Below are 21046 nucleotides of genomic sequence, written 5' to 3'. Positions count from 1 at the left end.
CAGAAACCCAGCCTGAAACCCAAAACACAAGCAATGCAGATGTAGAAGCATGGTGGATAGGAAAAACACCTGCCCAGCCTCAAGGACCTGAGGCTTCAGAGAAACACCTGCCCAGCCTCAAGGACCAGAGGCTACTGAGAAACACCTGCCCAGCCTCACGGACCTGAGGCTACAGAGAAACACCTGCCCAGCCTCACGGACCTGAGGCTACAGAGAAACACCTGCCCAGCCTCACGGACCTGAGGCTACAGAGAAACACCTGCCCAGCCTCACGGACCTGAGGCTACAGAGAAACACCTGCCCAGCCTCACGGACCTGAGGCTACAGAGAAACACCTGCCCAGCCTCACGGACCTGAGGCTACAGAGAAACACCTGCCCAGCCTCACGGACCGGAGGCTACAGAGAAACACCTGCCCATCCTCACGGACCGGAGGCTACAGAGAAACACCTGCCCATCCCTGGGATGTGTGTTGGTGGTGCATTATGGGATGTGTGCCTGTGTTGGTGGTGCATTATGGGATGTGTGCCTGTGTTGGTGGCGCATTATGTCCGAAACAAGGGAATCTACTTTGACCTACTAGGGTTATTCCCAGCACTCCTGTGGAGCCGGTGGTATATTATGTCCGAAACAAGGGAATCTAGTTTGACCTACTGGGGTTATTCCCAGCACTCCTGTGGAGCCGGCGGTATAGCCAAGCAACCAGAGGATGGGCAACATGAGCTGGATGGTGGAGACGGGCCGAACAGGCCCCCATTAACATCGACGGGGTTGTAGTGGAGCGGGTTGAGAGTTTCAAGTTCCTTGGTGTCCACATCACCAACGAAATATCATGGTCCAAACATACCAAGACAGTCGTGAAGAGGGCACGACAAAAACTTTTCCCCCTGAGGAGAATGAAAAGATTTGGTATGGGACCCCAGATCTTCAAAAAGTTCTACAGCTGCACCATCGAGATCATCCTGACCGGTTACAACACCGCCTAGTATGGCAACTTCTCAGCATCTGACCGTAAGGCGCTACAGAGGGTAGTGCGAACGGCCCAGTACATCACTGGAGCCAAACTTCCTGCCATCCAGGACCTATATAGTAGGCAGTGTCAGAGGAAAGACATAAAATTGTCAGAGACTCCAGTCACCCAAGTTCTAATCTACACTGCTCAAACAAATAAAGGGAACACTAAAATAACATCCTAGATCTGAATTAATGAAATATTCTTATTAAATACTTTTTTCTTTACATAGTTGAATGTGCTGACAACAAAAATCACACAGAAATGATCAATGGAAATCAAATGTATCAACCCATGGAGGTCTGGATTTGGAGTCAAAATTAAAGTGGAAAACCACACAACAGGCTGATCCAACTTTGATGTAATGTCCTTAAAACAAGTCAAAATGTGGGTCAGTAGTGTGTGTGGCCTTCACGTGCCTGTATGACCTCCCTACAACGCCTGGGCATGCTCCTGATGAGGTGGCGGATGGTCTCCTGAGGGATCTCCTCCCAGACCTGCACTAAAGCATCCGCCAACTCCTGGACAGTCTGTGGTGCAACGTGGCATTGGTAGATGGAGCGAGACATGATGTCCCAGATGTGCTCAATTGGATTCAGGTCTGGGGAATGGGCGGGCCAGTCCATAGCATCAATGCCTTCCTCTTGCAGGAACTGCTGACACACTCCAGCCACACGAGGTCTAGCATTGTCTTGCATTAGGAGGAACCCAGGGCCAACCACACCAGCACATGGTCTCACAAGGGGTCTGAGGATCTCATCTCGGTACCTAATGGCAGTCAGGCTACCTCTGGCGAGCACATGGAGGGCTGTGCGGCCCCCCAAAGAAATGCCACCCCACACCATGACTGACTCACCGCCAAACCGGTCATGCTGGAGGATGTTGCAGGCAGCAGAACGTTCTCCACGGCGTCTCCAGACTCTGTCACATGTGCTCAGTGTGAACCTGCTTTCATCTGTGAAGAGCACAGGGCGCCAGTGGCGAATTTGCCAATCTTGGTGTTCTCTGGCAAATGCCAAACGTCCTGCACGGTGTTGGGCTGTAAGCACAACCCCCACCTGTGGACGTTGGGCCCTCATACCACCCTCATGGAGTCGTTTTCTGACCGTTTGAGCAGACACATGCACATTTGTGGCCTGCTGGAGGTCATTTTGCAGGGCTCTGGCAGTGCTCCTCCTTGCACAAAGGTGGAGGTAGCGGTCCTGCTGCTGGGTTGTTGCCCTCCTACGGCCTCCTCCACATCTCCTGATGTACTGGCCTGTCTCCTGGTAGCGCCTCCATGCTCTGGACACTACGCTGACAGACACAGCAAACCTTCTTGCCACAGCTCGCATTGATGTGCCATCCTGGATGAGCTGCACTACCTAAGCCACTTGTGTGAGTTGTAGACTCAGTCTCATGCTACCACTAGAGTGAAAGCACCGCCAGCATTCAAAAGTGACCAAAACATCAGCCAGGAAGCATAGGAACTGAGAAGTGGTCTGTGGTCCCCACCTGCAGAACCACTCCTTTATTGGGGGTGTCTTGCTAAATGCCTATAATTTCCACCTGTTGTCTATTCCATTTGCACAACAGCATGTGAAATGTATTGTCAACCAGTGTTGCTTCCTAAGTGGACAGTTTGATTTCACAGAAGTGTGATTGACTTGGAGTTACATTGTGTTGTTTAAAGTGTTCCCTTTATTTTTTTTGAGCAGTGTATATTCTCTGCTACCGTGCGGTACCGGGGCACCAAGTCTAGGACCAAAAGGCTCCTCGACAGCTTCTACCCCCCAAGCCATAAGACTGCTGAACAATTCATCAAATGGCCACCGTACTATTACATTTACCATGAAGTTGGGGAGAAATTAAGTTGGGGAGAAAAAAGGGGTTAAAAAATATATATAAAAAAATAACTTCACTATGCTCGAAGGGATATATCATTTCTGCTTTTGTATTTTTACCCATCTACCAATCGGTGCCCTTCTTTGCGAGGCATTGGAAAACCTCCCTGGTCTTTGTGGTTGAATCTGTGTATGAAAGGCATTGCTGGACTGAAGGACCTTACATATCATTGTGTGTGTGGGGAACAGAGATGAGGTAGTCATTACAAAAATCATGTTAAACACTATTATTGCACACAGAGTGAGTCCATGCAACTTATTATGGGACTTGTTAAGCACATTTTTACTCCTGAATTTATTTAGGCTTGTCATAACCAAAGAGTTGAATACTAATTGACTCAAAACGTTTCAGCTTTTCATTTGTAAGCATTTCTAAAAACAATTCCACTTTGACATTATGGGGTTAGTGTGTGTAAACCAGAAACACAACGTCTCAATTTAATCCATTTTCAATTCAGGCTGTAACACAACAAAATGTGGAAAAGGTCAAGGGGTGTGAATACTCTCTGAAGACACTATATGTGATGACATTGACCTTCCACCTTTGAGGGCCGAGGATGAGAGATGACCAACTGACCAATATAGGCAAGTAGTGGCTCGAGAGGCATGCGTAATTGCGCCACTGGGTCAAATAGACACCTGGATGGAGTAATCTGTGACATTTAGATAACTGACTAAATCAATAAGACATTACATTGTAATTGCATAATCAAATAGCTATATTAGCAATTACTTTTTAACCTATTGGACCTTGGACTACATAACATACCTGGTTTCCAAAGACCCCGATGGAGCAAGCGGTGGACACTTCCTCCGATCCGAACCACACCGAGGCGATCTTCGACGGCATCCCGAGGATAAATACCTGCGCAAGGGAGCAACAGAACTGTCCGAGCATGGTCACCGCAAACAGATCCGGTCTCACGCTTGTCACCTTGATCCAAGTCCCCGCACAATTCATGGCCGTAGCCACCAGCGCAATGACACGGAGACCCTTCTTATCCAGTAACCAGGTGACTGGGAATATGAAGGGGATGTAAGTCAACATGTAGATCATAGACATCCAATCTATAGTAAAAGACCCTACCTCGTAGAACCTCATGAAAATGTTGTTGATAATTCCGTACTGGATCCATTGGAAAGAGTTACAGAGAGAATACGAACTGAACAGCAGCACGATGAACCATCTCCGCTTGTATAGTTTTGTCGTTTTGGTTGTATCGTGACCGTTCCGGTTGAGTTGTATATTGTTCTCCAGACGAACCTCCTCGCTGTCACCGGCAGACATCATTTTATTTTTTTCCAAATCGGCCACATTTTCATTGTCGTTGATTTCGCCATCAACCAAAGAGGGTTTTCCGCTGCTCATATTGTAGCTTACGTTTATTCAACGACGTGCTGGTGAAAACAATCCAGACACGTATTTCTGTTACATTTTAGTGGGAGTTCAGAGTAGACCGACTACCGTTGTCTGTGACAGCTCCAAGATAGTTAGTACATACCGTGTTGGTACATTTAAACCAAGCCAGTTACACCACCTCTCGAAGTTCGCCAATCAAACTACAAATGACACCAGCTTCTATTTATTACGCCACGTTAGTAAATCAATTAGTTTAAAATAAAATACATTCCCTGAGATAAAAATACAAAAATACAAAAATGAAGTTAGTTAGAGAAACTAGGAAATTATTCGACGTTCGTGCGAAAGCTTTTTTAAAACACCCCAGTCAAGCCTAGCTACATTACAAGTTAACCTCACTTCCTAGTGTGCTGGAGTTGACAAAACAGTAGCCTACTTTCACAAGCAGTTAGACCTCAATAGACACAACTATTTAGCCCTAAAAGTGTCTCAACGTAACGTATATGACGCGCGAAGTATCCATTGTCCATTGTAAACGCCGGTTTTACGTCCCCACGTGGTACCGACCAGTGACCCCGACAACATTGACCCCTCACCGCCGTCTGTGTTGAAATGTGGCACAACACCCGGGGACATCAACCCAACATCCGACTTCTGTGCTCCCCCGCCCTCAGATATACACAGAAAAATAGCATTTTGGCATTGATAGTGGAATCCTTTAGTCTGTAATATATATATATATTCTACAAACTAAAATTATTCCACTATCAATGCCAAAATGCTATTTTTGTTGTTGGTGGCATAATTACACAACACACATATTCAAAGCACTATCCACTGACCCAATAATATAATATGGTTCTGTAATTACAATATAATTGATCGTGTTAGTTTCAAGCGTCATTAGTCGACTCGTACGTACACGTGGTACACACGTCCAACGAAATGCTTACTTCCAGGTTCCTTCTCGACAATGCAACAACAAAACATTTAACACGAAAATGTAAGCAAACCTTGGTCTAAAAACACGAGGTTCAACGTCACTATTTCAACGTCACTATTTGCATTTGCATTTTTTTCTAACGTTAACTTTATTTCTACATGTGCAGTAAGACAACATATATATATAGATATATATTTTTAAAAACACGTATCGATACAACAGAAAATATTTAAAAAGTACAATACTTAAATTTAAAAATCACAATACTACTTATGGTAAACTAGACAGTGTAAGTCCTGTCTCAAGTGCAATCAGAAAAACACACATATTGGAGCATACAATGCTTTACCGTACCTTACCTTTACTTATAGGTACACAGCGCCACCTAGCGACCATATAGATTAACAATAGAGTACCTTACAGGTGCACAGCGCCACCTAGCGACCACATAGATTGACAATAGAGACAATGCTTTACCATACCTTACCGTTACTTACAGGTACACAGCGCTATCGGGCGACCATACAGATTGACATGATGATTTCGTTATCAAAGTGATTGTCTGGTTGTCAGATAGAATTTACATGATTCTAATAATACATTTGTTGGTATCAAAATAGAAAAGCAGCATTTTTTTTTTGTTTTCGACAAGAATATCTTCAACATCGTTGGAGTCATTAAAACACAATTTATCAAATGCTCTTCGACCTCCATCACAAATAACCTGTTGTTATCATCTACGATGTGGGATTGTAAATCCTGAGTATTTCCAGTAAAACAATTACACTATTACACTCTTTTTTTTTTTTTTTAGGGCAATAAACACTAAAATAAACAAAACTGTTGAAAAATGTAGAAACAGTGATACAGTTCAGCGTTACTTCAAATATTTAAAAAAAAAGGTTCAAATCTACAACTGACACAAGAGCAATGCACAAAAACACTGTAACCCTCCAAGATCGAAGGGGTCAAAGGTTATATACGAGAGAAAAAAAGTAAACCTATAAAACGGAATCATTTGTATCATTAATCTTTGTATGAATAGAGGACAAGAAACATTTCCACAAAATGGTGTTCTGGTATCGTGATCATGTTGGTTTTCTGTTCCTATAGTTAGACATGGACTATTTTTTCATTGTCCATTTGACTGATTCTACAGTCGCGTCAAAGAGACCGGTTTGGAAGGTTTGGAAGTCATTTTATATATCAGACTGCCTTCTGTCATCTTTTCAAAATAAGAACATCTGTTATTTTAAACCATTCCTAAGTGCTGCTTGTTCTGTGACGTTTCAAAATGCCAGTCTTTACTCCATCCTCTACACATCCTGTTCCAAGTGGCTCTATATAGTACACAACTGTTTGACCCATAGGGCTCTGGTGAAAAGAAGTGCACTACTAAGGAAGTAGGGCGCCACAGTGTACCAAGGTCACTAAACTTCTCCAGCTTCTCTCCAGTCCCCCTTGTTGGTCTGTGGCGATCAGTGTTGGTAGTGAGACACAGCAATACTGTGGTGGAAGGCGCTGCTCCCGTGGTGGTGGGGGGAGTACAGGAGGTCATGGGTCGTCTGAGGGGCCAGGCCGCTGCAGAGAGGCTCATGGGTAGTCAGGACGGAGGAGAGATACTTGGCCTCTTCTGTTAGTCTCTTCACCTCCTTCCTCAGTGCTGCGTTCTCCTTCTCTAGGTTCTCACTCTCCTGAAACCACAGAAACCAATCAATCAATCAATCAAATGTATGCATAAATTCTGCTTTACATCACTAGGTCTCAAAAGTGCTTTACAGTAACCCAGTAACCCATCCTGCTTTACAGTAACCCAGCCTGCTTTACAGTAACCCAGTAACCCAGCCTGCTTTACAGTAACCCAGCCTGCTTTACAGTAACCCAGCCTGCTTTACAGTAACCCAGTAACCCAGCCTGCTTTACAGTAACCCAGCCTGCTTTACAGTAACCCAGTAACCCAGCCTGCTTTACAGTAACCCAGCCTGCTTTACAGTAACCCAGCCTGCTTTACAGTAACCCAGCCTGCTTTACAGTAACCCAGTAACCCAGCCTGCTTTACAGTAACCCAGCCGGCTTTACAGTAACCCAGTAACCCAGCCTGCTTTACAGTAACCCAGCCTGCTTTACAGTAACCCAGCCTGCTTTACAGTAACCCAGTAACCCAGCCTGCTTTACAGTAACCCAGTAACCCAGCCTGCTTTACAGTAACCCAGCCTGCTTTACAGTAACCCAGCCTGCTTTACAGTAACCCAGTAACCCAGCCTGCTTTACAGTAACCCAGTAACCCAGCCTGCTTTACAGTAACCCAGCCTGCTTTACAGTAACCCAGCCTGCTTTACAGTAACCCAGTAACCCAGCCTGCTTTACAGTAACCCAGCCTGCTTTACAGTAACCCAGCCTGCGTTACAGTAACCCAGTAACCCAGCCTGCTTTACAGTAACCCAGTAACCCAGCCTGCTTTACAGTAACCCAGTAACCCAGCCTGCTTTACAGTAACCCAGTAACCCAGCCTGCTTTACAGTAACCCAGTAACCCAGCCTGCTTTACAGTAACCCAGTAACCCAGCCTGCTTTACAGTAACCCAGCCGGCTTTACAGTAACCCAGCCTGCTTTACAGTAACCCAGTAACCCAGCCTGCTTTACAGTAACCCAGTAACCCAGCCTGCTTTACAGTAACCCAGTAACCCAGCCTGCTTTACAGTAACCCAGCCTGCTGGTAACCCAGCCTTACAGTAACCCAGCCTGCTTTACAGTAACCCAGCCGGCTTTACAGTAACCCAGCCTGCTTTACAGTAACCCAGTAACCCAGCCTGCTTTACAGTAACCCAGTAACCCAGCCTGCTTTACAGTAACCCAGCCTGCTTTACAGTAACCCAATAACCCAGCCTGCTTTACAGTAACCCAGCCTGCTTTACAGTAACCCAGCCTGCTTTACAGTAACCCAGTAACCCAGCCTGCTTTACAGTAACCCAGCCTGCTTTACAGTAACCCAGCCTGCTTTACAGTAACCCAGTAACCCAGCCTGCTTTACAGTAACCCAGCCTGCTTTACAGTAACCCAGCCTGCTTTACAGTAACCCAATAACCCAGCCTGCTTTACAGTAACCCAATAACCCAGCCTGCTTTACAGTAACCCAGCCTGCTTTACAGTAACCCAGCCTGCTTTACAGTAACCCAGCCTGCTTTACAGTAAAACCCAAGATCAGCCTGTATTTAAGCCCTTCTTTTGGAACTAAACACAGAGGGGTGTTCTAGTGACCTCAGACAAAATGCTACACAAGATCAGGACCCTGGATACAAAATATAGAAAAATTTTTTTTTTTTTTTTTTTTTCATGTATTTTTTCCAGCCCTTCTTTTGGAACTGTAGGTGGTCCTGAAACAGTCAGAGGTGAGTGTGCAGCCCAAACTGTTCTACTAAGCTATATATAAGGCGGTTTTAACAAAAGGTCACACCAAGAGTCTCATCTTTGCTATTTGATTTTGAATTTTAAGACTGCCTAGCTCTGTGACCTTTCCCCCAAAAAATATGGAAAACACTGCTCTAGCTCTGTGACCTTTCACCCCAGTCTTCTGGTCTGACAATCACTGCTCTAGCTCTGTGACCTTTCACCCCAGATGTCTCATGGTCTGACAAACACTGCTCTAGCTCTGTGACCTTTCACCCCAGATGTCTTCTGGTCTGACAAACACTGCTCTAGCTCTGTGACCTTTCACCCCAGATGTCTTCTGGTCTGACAAACACTGCTCTAGCTCTGTGACCTTTCACCCCAGATGTCTTCTGGTCTGACAAACACTGCTCTAGCTCTGTGACCTTTCACCCCAGATGTCTTCTGGTCTGACAAACACTGCTCTAGCTCTGTGACCTTTCACCCCAGATGTCTTCTGGTCTGACAATCACTGCTCTAGCTCTGTGACCTTTCACCCCAGATGTCTTCTGGTCTGACAAACACTGCTCTAGCTCTGTGACCTTTCACCCCAGATGTCTCATGGTCTGACAAACACTGCTCTAGCTCTGTGACCTTTCACCCCAGATGTCTCATGGTCTGACAAACACTGCTCTAGCTCTGTGACCTTTCACCCCAGATGTCTTCTGGTCTGACAAACACTGCTCTAGCTCTGTGACCTTTCACCCCAGATGTCTTCTGGTCTGACAAACACTGCTCTAGCTCTGTGACCTTTCACCCCAGATGTCTTCTGGTCTGACAATCACTGCTCTAGCTCTGTGACCTTTCACCCCAGATGTGGAAGTGCGACATAGGCAGATGTGGTGGATTGAAACTAATCCAATACAAAAAAACAGATATCTCTAACTTAAACTGACAGATTTTTATGGGGATTTTTGTATTATGCTAATTAGATTTCCGCAAGGGGGACGGACATCGACCTTCATTTTTTTTTTATACCGAGGCATCATCAGTCTGTAGTTCTGTAACTTCCAAGAAAAGAAATCCCCAGACAATTTCCTTAATTTGTCAACAAATGGTCTTCCAATTTTTGGGGGGCACAGAAATGGCATTTCAGTGTCAACGATCTTTGTGGAAACCTAGGATGTGGGTGGTGGTGGTTGGTAGATCCAGTCTATGTGATTACATTATCTGTAAACCATCCCACCTGGTCTAGTTCTGTGAGCCTTATCCATGTGTTGGCTCAGCCCAGCCCTCACTAGAGTATGATGGGGGACCAGTGTTGGCTCAGCCCAGACCTCACTAGAGTATGATGGGGGACCAATGTTGGCTCAGCCCAGCCCTCATTAGAGTATGATGGGGGACCAGTGTTGGCTCAGCCCAGACCTCACTAGAGCATGATGGGGGACCAGTGTTGGCTCAGCCCAGACCTCACTAGAGTATGATGGGGGACCAGTGTTGGCTCAGCCCAGACCTCACTAGAGCATGATGGGGTTAGACCAGTGTTGGCTCAGCCCAGCCCTCACTAGAGTATGATGGGGGACCAGTGTTGGCTCAGCCCAGACCTCACTAGAGTATGATGGGGTTAGACCAGTGTTGGCTCAGCCCAGCACTCACTAGAGTATGATGGGGGACCAGTGTTGGCTCAGCCCAGCCCTCATTAGAGTATGATGGGGGACCAGTGTTGGCTCAGCCCAGACCTCACTAGAGCATGATGGGGGACCAGTGTTGGCTCAGCCCAGACCTCACTAGAGTATGATGGGGGACCAGTGTTGGCTCAGCCCAGACCTCACTAGAGCATGATGGGGTTAGACCAGTGTTGGCTCAGCCCAGCCCTCACTAGAGTATGATGGGGGACCAGTGTTGGCTCAGCCCAGACCTCACTAGAGCATGATGGGGTTAGACCAGTGTTGGCTCTACCCAGACCTCACTAGAGCATGATGGGGGACAGACCAGTATTGGCTCTGCCCAGACCTCAGTAGAGCATGATGGGGGACACACCAGTGTTGGCTCTACCCAGACCTCACTAGAGCATGATGGGGTTAGACCAGTATTGGCTCAGCCCAGACCTCACTAGAGCATGATGGGGTTAGACCAGTGTTGGCTCAGCCCAGCCCTCACTAGAGCATGATGGGGGACAGACCGGTATTGGCTCTACCCAGACCTCACTAGAGCATGATGAGGGACAGACCAGTATTGGCTCAGCCCAGACCTCAGTAGAGCATGATGAGGGACAGACCAGTATTGGCTCTGCCCAGACCTCAGTAGAGCATGATGAGGGACAGACCAGTGTTGGCTCAGCCCAGACCTCACTAGAGCATGATGGGGGACAGACCAGTATTGGCTCTGCCCAGACCTCAGTAGAGCATGATGAGGGACAGACCGGTGTTGGCTCTACCCAGACCTCAGTAGAGCATGATGGGGGACAGACCAGTGTTGGCTCAGCCCAGACCTCACTAGAGCATGATGAGGGACACACCAGTAATGGCTCAGCCCAGACCTCACTAGAGCATGATGGGGGACAGACCAGTATTGGCTCAGCCCAGACCTCACTAGAGCATGAGGGGGGACACACCAGTATTGGCTCAGCCCAGCCCTCACTAGAGCATGATGGGGTTAGACCAGTGTTGGCTCAGCCCAGCCCTCACTAGAGTATGATGGGGGACCAGTGTTGGCTCAGCCCAGACCTCACTAGAGCATGAGGGGGGACACACCAGTATTGGCTCAGCGTATTCTGTGGTTGTATGTTTCTTCAACTCACTTGATAAACAGGAAGTTTTTTTTCTTCTTTTTTTTCCTCACTGTGACACGTTTCCTGTTTCCTGAGTAGAAGTCATTCAGAAGACTCTCTCTCTCTCTCTCTCTCTTCTGTGTAAATTAGGTATAGTAGAAAGCCGTGGGTAGGAGGGGAGAGAACGGCTGTCATTTCTGGTAAAGAACCCGTGTCAGTGGGTTATTAGCCTAAGTGACGTGAGCACTGGGGTTTACCCAGGCCTGTCTCTGACAGTAATACTACACAGTCTATCACTCTCTATCTTCCCTCCTCTAACCCTGGCCCTCTCTCCACCTTTACAGGAACCAATAAGTGGAACATTTCTCTCTAACCTGTTTAGCTTCCTACACCTCTGGGAGTAAAAGGCCATCATCACCCACAAACACGCAAAGCTCATCTGGCCCTGTGAAGGGCCACACTGTAACGGAACAACCACAAAATGTAAATGAGGACCTCAGAGCAACAACAAAAAAACAACAGATCATTTTTTTAAACAAATTTAAAAGAGTTGTAGATGAATGTTATTGTCTTTCTGAAACCACTGGAGAGAAGAAAAAAGCAACTATATCCGACCTGGGTTCTATTAAATGACAGACATATTTTCTGGAGAGTTAAGCGTTTGAATGGGTGTCTTCGATCGACTCTATATGCGTTGATTTTGACATGACACCGTAGACCTTATGAAGGAAGTGTCCCCAGCTGAACTGCACGATATCCCATTGATAATCTCTCTCCTCTTTAGCAACACTAACCGCTATCGCTACGTTTATTTGTAGCATCTTGAAACGGAAATAGGTGTTCTCTACTAGACAGTAACAAACGACAGCAGTGAAAGGCCGTGACTAAAACCTAGACCCTGCAGCCAACCAGTCAATCAACAGAAAGAGACGTTGAAATGAAAGTGACTGTGCTTTTTCACTTTGACTATACCCACAAGTACCTCCAGTCACGTGCCATATCGCTACTGCTACTCTGGTACAGAAAACTACTAGAGTAGAGCGGTGTTGCTACCGGCCTACCAGCTTACCAGTCTACTGGCCTCCCGGCCCACCAGCCTACCGGCCGGTGCCTACCAGCTTGCCAGCCTACCAGCCTACCGGCCCACCAGCCTACCAGCCTACCGTCCTACCAGCCTACCAGCCTACCGGCCTACCGGCCTACCGGCCCACCAGCCTACCAGCCTACCGGCCCACCGGCCCACCAGCCTACCAGTCTACCGGCCCACCGGCCCACCAGCCTACCGGCCTACCAGCCTACCAGCCTACAACTACAGAGAACTACTGTCACAGTGGAGAATTCTAGGTAAAAACAGGAGGAAAAACACCCATTTCTGATGATAAGATTCAGTGTAATAATCATTAGTTCTGGTCTCTGGGTTGCTGACGCCCACACGTGATAATGAATACTCTCAGCACTACAGCAAACACATAGGCAGAGATCTGGCCACGGCAGGGTGTCAAATAGCTTTCCCTATTCCCTATTCAGTGCACGTATTTTGACCAGAGTTTCGTAGCTATCAGAATCATAAGTAGTGCACTATATAGGGAGTAGGGTGCTACCTGGGACTCAAGCTCAAGTGTTGAGCCCAACAGAAGCCACGATGACACATCGCCACATGGTCCATCAGCAGCACCGTGTCAATATCATCTCACACAGACCAACACAGACCAACACAGATTCCCAACAACGCAGTCTTATCGTGGTAGTTCACTGGGGAAATGGTCCCCGTGAATTGAAGGACTTGAAAATGTTTGATTACTACATAACCAATCGGTTACTGACTTGTAGTCTGAGTACCAGTCGGTTACTGACTTGTAGCCTAAATACCAGTCGGTTACTGACTTGTAGCCTGAGTACCAGTCGGTTACTGACTTGTAGCCTGAGTACCAGTCGGTTACTGACTTGTAGCCTGAGTACCAGTCGGTTACTGACTTGTAGCCTGAGTACCAGTCGGTTACTGACTTGTAGCCTGAGTACCAGTCGGTTACTGACTTGTAGCCTGAGTACCAGTCGGTTACTGACTTGTAGCCTGAGTACCAGTCGGTTACTGACTTGTAGCCTGAGTACCAGTCGGTTACTGACTTGTAGCCTGAGTACCAGTCGGTTACTGACTTGTAGCCTGAGTACCAGTCGGTTACTGACTTGTAGCCTGAGTACCAGTTTGTTTGTGCTATCATGCCCACTCCTTGATTTGCTTGACCATGAGCAATGGAGTTGGCAAGAGCACAAACAGATCTGGGACCAGGCTATAGAAGGAGACAACAGGTCTGGGACCAGGCTATAGGAGGAGACAACAGATCTGGGACCAGGCTATAGGAGGAGACAACAGATCTGGGACCAGGCTATAGAAGGAGACAACAGATCTGGGACCAGGCTATAGAAGGAGACAACAGATCTGGAACCAGGCTATAGAAGGAGACAACAGTTCTGGGACCAGGCTATAGAAGGAGACAACAGATCTGGGACCAGGCTATAGAAGGAGACAACAGATCTGGGACCAGGCTATAGAAGGAGACAACAGATCTGGGACCAGGCTATAGAAGGAGACAACAGATCTGGGACCAGGCTATAGAAGGAGACAACAGATCTGGGACCAGGCTATAGAAGGAGACAACAGATCTGGGACCAGGCTATAGAAGGAGACAACAGATCTGGGACCAGGCTATAGGAGGAGACAACAGATCTGGTACACTATAAGATTCCTGTATGGGTGAAATGTTTATTGGTTTTATTCAGGCCACAACTGACTCACTGCTAAATTGCTCATGCCAGACCAAGCCGTGCTGGGATATGATATCATACATTAGCCTGAGTAGGCCTTGTTGATAATCACCCTCAATTGATTCACTGCTCATGCCATGCCTAACTCATAGCCAGACATGGTGCATGCATCAGTGTGCTGCATTGTGGGTAGTCAGCCTAACTCGTAGCCAGACATGGTGCATGCATCAGTGTGTTGCATTGTGGGTAGTCAGCCTAACTCATAGCCAGACATGGTGCATGCATCAGTGTGTTGCATTGTGGGTAGTCAGCCTAACTCATAGCCAGACATGGTGCATGCATCAGTGTGCTGCATTGTGGGTAGTCAGCCTAACTCGTAGCCAGACATGGTGCATGCATCAGTGTGTTGCATTGTGGGTAGTCAGCCTAACTCATAGCCAGACATAGTGCATGCATCAGTGTGTTGCATTGTGGGTAGTCAGCATAACTCGTAGCCAGACATGGTGCATGCATCAGTGTGTTGCATTGTGGGTAGTCAGCCTAACTCATAGCCAGACATGGTGCATGCATCAGTGTGTTGCATTGTGGGTAGTCGTCCTCACCAGGTGTAGACTGTCTGCCTTCTGGGTCTGTCTCATCCTGCTCTTCTGGGCAGCGATACGATTCTTCTCTCTTCTCATTACTTTCTTTATGTTGTCTGAGGAGCCCTGGGGAGGAGACACGGGGCAGTCATCTTCCTGACAGGACACTAACTGTTGCTCACCCTAACCGACCGACCGACTAACTAACTAACTAACTAACTAACTGACTGACTGACTGACTGACTGACTGACTACTAACTAACTAACTAACTGAACTGACTGACTGACTGACTGACTGACTGACTGACTGACTGACTGACTGACTGACTGACTGACTGACTAACTAACTAACTAACTAACTGACTGACTGACTGACTGACTGACTGACTGACTGACTGACTAACTTACACTAATAGGTGGAGTATTCGGGTTCATTCCAGTATACAGTAGATATTGTAGATTGAAAATGTATAATCATGCATAGTAATATTGAGACAGTTCTAGGATGAGACATCTCTTTGATGCATGACTTGACTGACGCATCATTTCTACAAAGCTGTTCTGATACCATGATCGGGACATGAAACAAGGCGTGAACTGAGGTGATGTGTTAACTGACGAGTCAGACCCACCCGACCCATCCTTTCTCAGCAGATGTCTATCAGCTCATCAAACGGCCTTCATTCCCAGGCCACACCTAACTATACAAATAATTGTCATCAAGAAAACTCTTCAGTGTTGTCATGCCTGATTCTACATGATTCTAGAATTATTCTACATGATTCTATGATTCTACATGATTCTACATGATTCTATGATTCTACATGATTCTAGAATGATTCTACATGATTCTAGCTTGATTCTACATGATTCTATGATTCTACGATTCTACATGATTCTACATGATTCTATGATTCTAGAATGATTCTACATGATTCTATGATTCTACATGATTCTACATGATTCTATGATTCTACATGATTCTAGCATGATTCTACATGATTCTATGATTCTACATGATTCTAGCATGATTCTACATGATTCTATGATTCTACATGATTCTAGCATGATTCTACATGATTCTATGATTCTACATGATTCTAGCATGATTCTATGATTCTACATGATTCTAGCATGATTCTACATGATTCTATGATTCTACATGATTCTAGCATTTTTCTACATGATTCTATGATTCTACATGATTCTAGCATGATTCTACATGATTCTATGATTCTACATGATTCTATGATTCTACATGATTCTAGCATGATTCTATGATCCTACATGATTCTAGCATGAGTCTATGATTCTACATGATTCTATATGATTCTACATGATTCTAGCATGATTCTATGATTCTACATGATTCTAGCATGATTCCATGATTCTACATGATTCTACATTCCAATCCAAATCTAAACACTAAGGAAGAAGACAAACTCTGTCCTGGGGAACCCAAGGGTACACCTTTTGGTTTGTGCTCTAGCACGACACAGCTGATTCAAATAGTCAAAGCTTGACGATAAGTTCATTATTTGAATCTGTGTAATACCAGGGACAAAAAGACAAAACGTGCACCCCAAAACCTGTCTCAAATGACCAGCCGTGTGATGGTGATGTATGAAACCTCAACGACATGTTATTGAAAAGGTGATTATAATGCCCCATCCGAGCTGATGTACAAAACAATAACAGTCTTCTAACATGTCTCAAAATACCAATGATAACACTTCATGACTGAATACATGTTATGAGAGAGAGAGAGACAGAGAGACAGAGACAGCGACAGAGACAGAGAGAGAGTGACAGACAGCGACAGAGACAGAGAGACACAGAGAGACAGAGAGAGAGAGTGACAGACAGCGACAGAGAGACAGAGAGAGAGACCGAGACAGCGACAGAGAGAGAGACAGAGAGAGAGACAGCGACAGAGACAGAGTGACAGACAGCGACAGAGAGAGACAGAAACAGAGACAGACAGCGACACATACAGAGAGACAGAGACAGAGAGAGAGACAGAGTGACAGAGACAGAGAGACAGAGACAGAGTGACAGAGAGACAGAGACAGAGTGACAGAGACAGCGACAGAGAGACAGAGAGTGACAGACAGCGACAGAGAGACAGCGACAGAGAGTGACAGACAGCGACAGAAACAGAGAGACAGAGAGACAGCGACAGAGAGACAGCGACAGAGAGACAGCGATAGAGAGAGAGACAGAGAGACAGTGACAGAGACAGACAGAGAGACAGAGACAGAGACAGAGAGAGAGACAGTGACAGAGACAAAGAGACAGAGAGACAGCGACAGAGAGAGAGACAGAGACAGACAGAGAGAGAGACAGTGACAGAGACAGCGACAGAGAGACAGCGACAGAGAGACAGTGATAGAGAGAGAGACAGAGAGACAGTGACAGAGACAGACAGAGAGACAGAGACAGACAGAGACAGAGAGAGAGACAGTGACAGAGACAAAGAGACAGCGACAGAGAGAGAGACAGAGACAGACAGAGAGAGAGACAGTGACAGAGACAGCGACAGAGAGACAGCGATAGAGAGAGAGACAGAGAGACAGTGACAGAGACAGACAGAGAGACAGAGACAGACAGAGACAGAGAGAGAGACAGTGACAGACAGAGAGAGAGACAGAGACAGCGACAGAGACAGAGACAGACAGAAGAGGATAGAAAAGGTGCCCTTACCTGTCTATGTATTAATATCCTAATGATAACACTTCATGACTGAATAAACACTACAACAACAGTGAAAGAAAATACAAAATATTACGGGAGAAGAGGAAAGGTGGGGGAGACAGAGAGGATCTCTTACCCGCCTGCTGCTCGCTGGCGAAGGGGATTTGACACAACTGGAATCACTACTGTCAGAACCATGAGCCATAACCAACCACGTCGCCCCAAATCCAGAGCCTCTCTCCACTTCTGCTTTCTGTTTGTGTCTGTATCGATGTGTGTGTACCGCTGTGTGAGCGTGTGTACAGCAGAGAGAGAGAGAGAGAGAGAGAGTGTGTGGGCTTAGCTGAACTTGGACGATCGCTTAATGAGTAAGAACTCTTTCTTCTTCTTCTCTCTCTCTCTCTCTCTTCTATTACTCTCCCGCCCTCCTTTCCTCTCTTTCTGTGTGTCTCTCTCTCTCTGTCTGTGTCTCTCTCTCTCTCTCTCTGTGTCTCTCTCTGCCTCTCTCTCTCTCTCTCTCTCTCTCTCTCTCTCTGTGTCTCTCTCTGCCTCTCTCTCTCTCTCTCTCTCTTCTATTACTCTCCCGCCCTCCTTTCCTCTCTTTCTCACTGACACACACACTGTCTAATTAGCAGCCAGTGTCTGATGTGGTTTCTGGTAAAACAGGGTTAGTGACACACAACTGGAAGTCACATGACCCTTGGAAAGTTTGCATAGCAGTATCAACCTATAGGGGCATATCTACTACCAAGTAAACCCCACAGGGGGTCCATTCTTCTATTTACAGGGTGAATATATATCACATGCTGATCCTGGAATTAGCCAGACTGGAATAGAAGGAGGTAGAATGAGACACTGTTTACACAGTTTCACAGAGAGATGGTGATTATCAAATGAGGTATATTTTCATATGACGACAGCAATAAAATAGGCCAGGAATTTATTTTTTTCATGTATTTTTAATTTGATCTTTATTTAAACTAGGCAAGTCAGTTAAAGAACAAATTCTTATTTTAAATGACGGCCTAGGAACAGTGGGTTAACTGGTCTAGGAACAGTGGGTTAACTGGTCTAGGAACAGTGGGTTAACTGGTCTAGGAACAGTGGGTTAACTGGTCTAGGAACAGTGGGTTAACTGGTCTAGGAACAGTGGATTAACTGGTCTAGGAACAGTGGGTTAACTGGTCTAGGAACAGTGGGTTAACTGGTCTAGGAACAGTGGGGTTAACTGGTCTAGGAACAGTGGGTTAACTGGTCTAGGAACAGTGGGTTAACTGGTCTAGGAACAGTGGGTTAACTGGTCTAGGAACAGTGGGGTTAACTGGTCTAGGAACAGTGGGGTTAACTGGTCTAGGAACAGTGGGTTAACTGGTCTAGGAACAGTGGGTTAACTGGTCTAGGAACAGTGGGTTAACTGGTCTAGGAACAGTGGGTTAACTGGTCTAGGAACAGTGGGTTAACTGGTCTAGGAACAGTGGGTTAACTGGTCTAGGAACAGTGGGTTAACTGGTCTAGGAACAGTGGGTTAACTGGTCTAGGAACAGTGGGTTAACTGGTCTAGGAACAGTGGGTTAACTGGTCTAGGAACAGTGGGTTAACTGGTCTAGGAACAGTGGGTTAACTGGTCTAGGAACAGTGGGTTAACTGGTCTAGGAACAGTGGGTTAACTGGTCTAGGAACAGTGGGTTAACTGGTCTAGGAACAGTGGGTTAACTGGTCTAGGAACAGTGGGTTAACTGGTCTAGGAACAGTGGGGTTAACTGGCCTAGGAACAGTGGGTTAACTGGTCTAGGAACAGTGGGTTAACTGGTCTAGGAACAGTGGGTTAACTGGTCTAGGAACAGTGGGTTAACTGGTCTAGGAACAGTGGGTTAACTGGTCTAGGAACAGTGGGTTAACTGGTCTAGAAACAGTGGGTTAACTGGTCTAGGAACAGTGGGTTAACTGGTCTAGGAACAGTGGGTTAACTGGTCTAGGAACAGTGGGTTAACTGGTCTAGGAACAGTGGGTTAACTGGTCTAGGAACAGTGGGTTAACTGCCTGTTCAGGGGCAGAATGACAGATTTGTACCTTGTCAGCTCGGGGATTTGAACTTGCAACCTTTCGGTTGAAGAAATCAAATAATTTCATGTTAGATACAAATACTTAGACTGGTCCCAGATCTGTTGTCTCCTTCTATAGCCTGGTCCCAGATCTGTTGTCTCCTTCTATAGCCTGGTCCCAGATCTGTTGTCTCCTTCTATAGCCTGGTCCCAGATCTGTTGTCTCCTTCTATAGCCTGGCCCCAGATCTGTTGTCTCCTTCTATAGCCTGGTCCCAGATCTGTTGTCTCCTTCTATAGCCTGGTCCCAGATCTGTTGTCTCCTCCTATAGCCTGGTCCCAGATCTGTTGTCTCCTTCTATAACCTGGGCCCAGACCACGGAAGGAGTGTTGTATGGCATTGAAGCTCGTGCCCAAAGAAGGGCTAGAAGTATACAGAATAATGTTGTCTGCGTATTATTCCAGCCCAGGCACAATTTAGATTTTGGCCACTAGATGGCAGCAGTGTACCCGCAAAGTTTTAGACTGATCCAATGAACCATTGCATATCTGTTCAAAATGTTGTATCAAGACTGCACAAATGTGCCTAATTGGTTTATTCATAAATTTTAAAGTTCATAATTGTCCACTCTCCTCAAACAATAGCATGGTTTTATTTCACTGTACTAGCTTCTGTAAATGGGCAGTACAGTTAGATTAACAAGAATTTAAACTTTCTGCTCATATCAGATATGTCTATGTCCTGGGAGATGTTCTTGTTACTTTCAACCTCATGCTAATCACATTAGCGCACGTTAGCTCAACCGTCCCGCGGGGGGGAGACACCGATCCTGTAGAGGTTAATGGATGACTGGGGAAGAGGATCTACCATACTGTAGTTTAGACAGAAACTCTTAACGGATGACTGAGTCTCACACATTAGCACATAGCTTTGGAGTTTCCACCAGCCTACACTACTCCTATCTCAGCACCTCACCAGCCTCAGGGGGATAGTCACAGGGGGTGAGACCTATTGGACCCTGTCAGCCAGCCAACCATCCAGTAACCAACCTGCAACCAACCTTGAAAGAGAAAACCTCCCAGGGTCAACCATGTCAACCAACCTCTGAACCACCCAGTGAGGCCCAGCCAGCCAACCATCCAGTCAACCAACCTGTCAACCAACCTGTCAACCAACCTGTCAACCAACCTGTCAACCAACCTGTCAACCACCCAGTCAACCAACCTGTCAACCTCCCAGTCAACCAACCTGTCAACCATCCAGTCAACCAACCTGTCAACCATCCTGTCAACCACCCAGTCAACCAACCTGTCAACCACCCAGTCAACCAACCTGTCAACCAACCTGTCAACCATCCAGTCAACCAACCTGTCAACCATCCAGTCAACCAACCTGTCAACCAACCTGTCAACCAACCTGTCAACTAACCTGTCAACCACCCAGTCAACCAACCTGTCAACCATCCAGTCAACCATCCAGTCAACCATCCAGTCAACCACCCAGTCAACCAACCTGTCAACTAACCTGTCAACCATCCAGTCAACCATCCAGTCAACCAACCTGTCAACCACCCAGTCAACCATCCAGTCAACCAACATGTCAACCACCCAGTCAACCACCCAGTCAACCAACC

The 21046-nt window shown here is 46.4% G+C and overlaps 2 protein-coding genes across 3 annotated transcripts in view; both read right to left on the bottom strand.

Annotated features, from left to right (window-relative positions):
* LOC115116788 (heme transporter FLVCR2-like) overlaps positions 1–4919 on the bottom strand; it is an 80715-nt gene extending 75796 nt beyond the window's left edge. The window contains exon 1 of one of the 2 annotated variants that reach the window (XM_065008570.1): positions 3664–4919. In XM_065008570.1, the coding sequence (XP_064864642.1) occupies positions 3664–4263 (600 nt within the window). In that variant the 5' untranslated portion in view covers positions 4264–4919. The remainder of the gene's footprint in view (positions 1–3663) is intronic. The other variant, XM_065008571.1, reaches the window with a different exon arrangement.
* Positions 4920–5870: 951 nt separating this feature from the next.
* On the bottom strand, positions 5871–17978 carry LOC115116790 (basic leucine zipper transcriptional factor ATF-like). The gene is made up of 3 exons (XM_065008572.1): positions 17508–17978; positions 14699–14803; positions 5871–6891 (listed from the first exon to the last, which is right to left on the bottom strand). Exons 1-3 carry the CDS (start codon positions 17574–17576, stop codon positions 6676–6678), a joined length of 390 nt encoding a protein of 129 aa, XP_064864644.1. The 5' UTR covers positions 17577–17978; the 3' UTR covers positions 5871–6675.
* Positions 17979–21046: the final 3068 nt, after the last annotated feature.

This window comes from Oncorhynchus nerka, linkage group LG24, assembly GCF_034236695.1.
Source record: "Oncorhynchus nerka isolate Pitt River linkage group LG24, Oner_Uvic_2.0, whole genome shotgun sequence".
Classification (NCBI taxonomy): domain Eukaryota; kingdom Metazoa; phylum Chordata; class Actinopteri; order Salmoniformes; family Salmonidae; genus Oncorhynchus; species Oncorhynchus nerka.
Note: the sequence above shows the minus strand (reverse complement) of the source record. Positions and strands in the feature narration are given on the sequence as shown.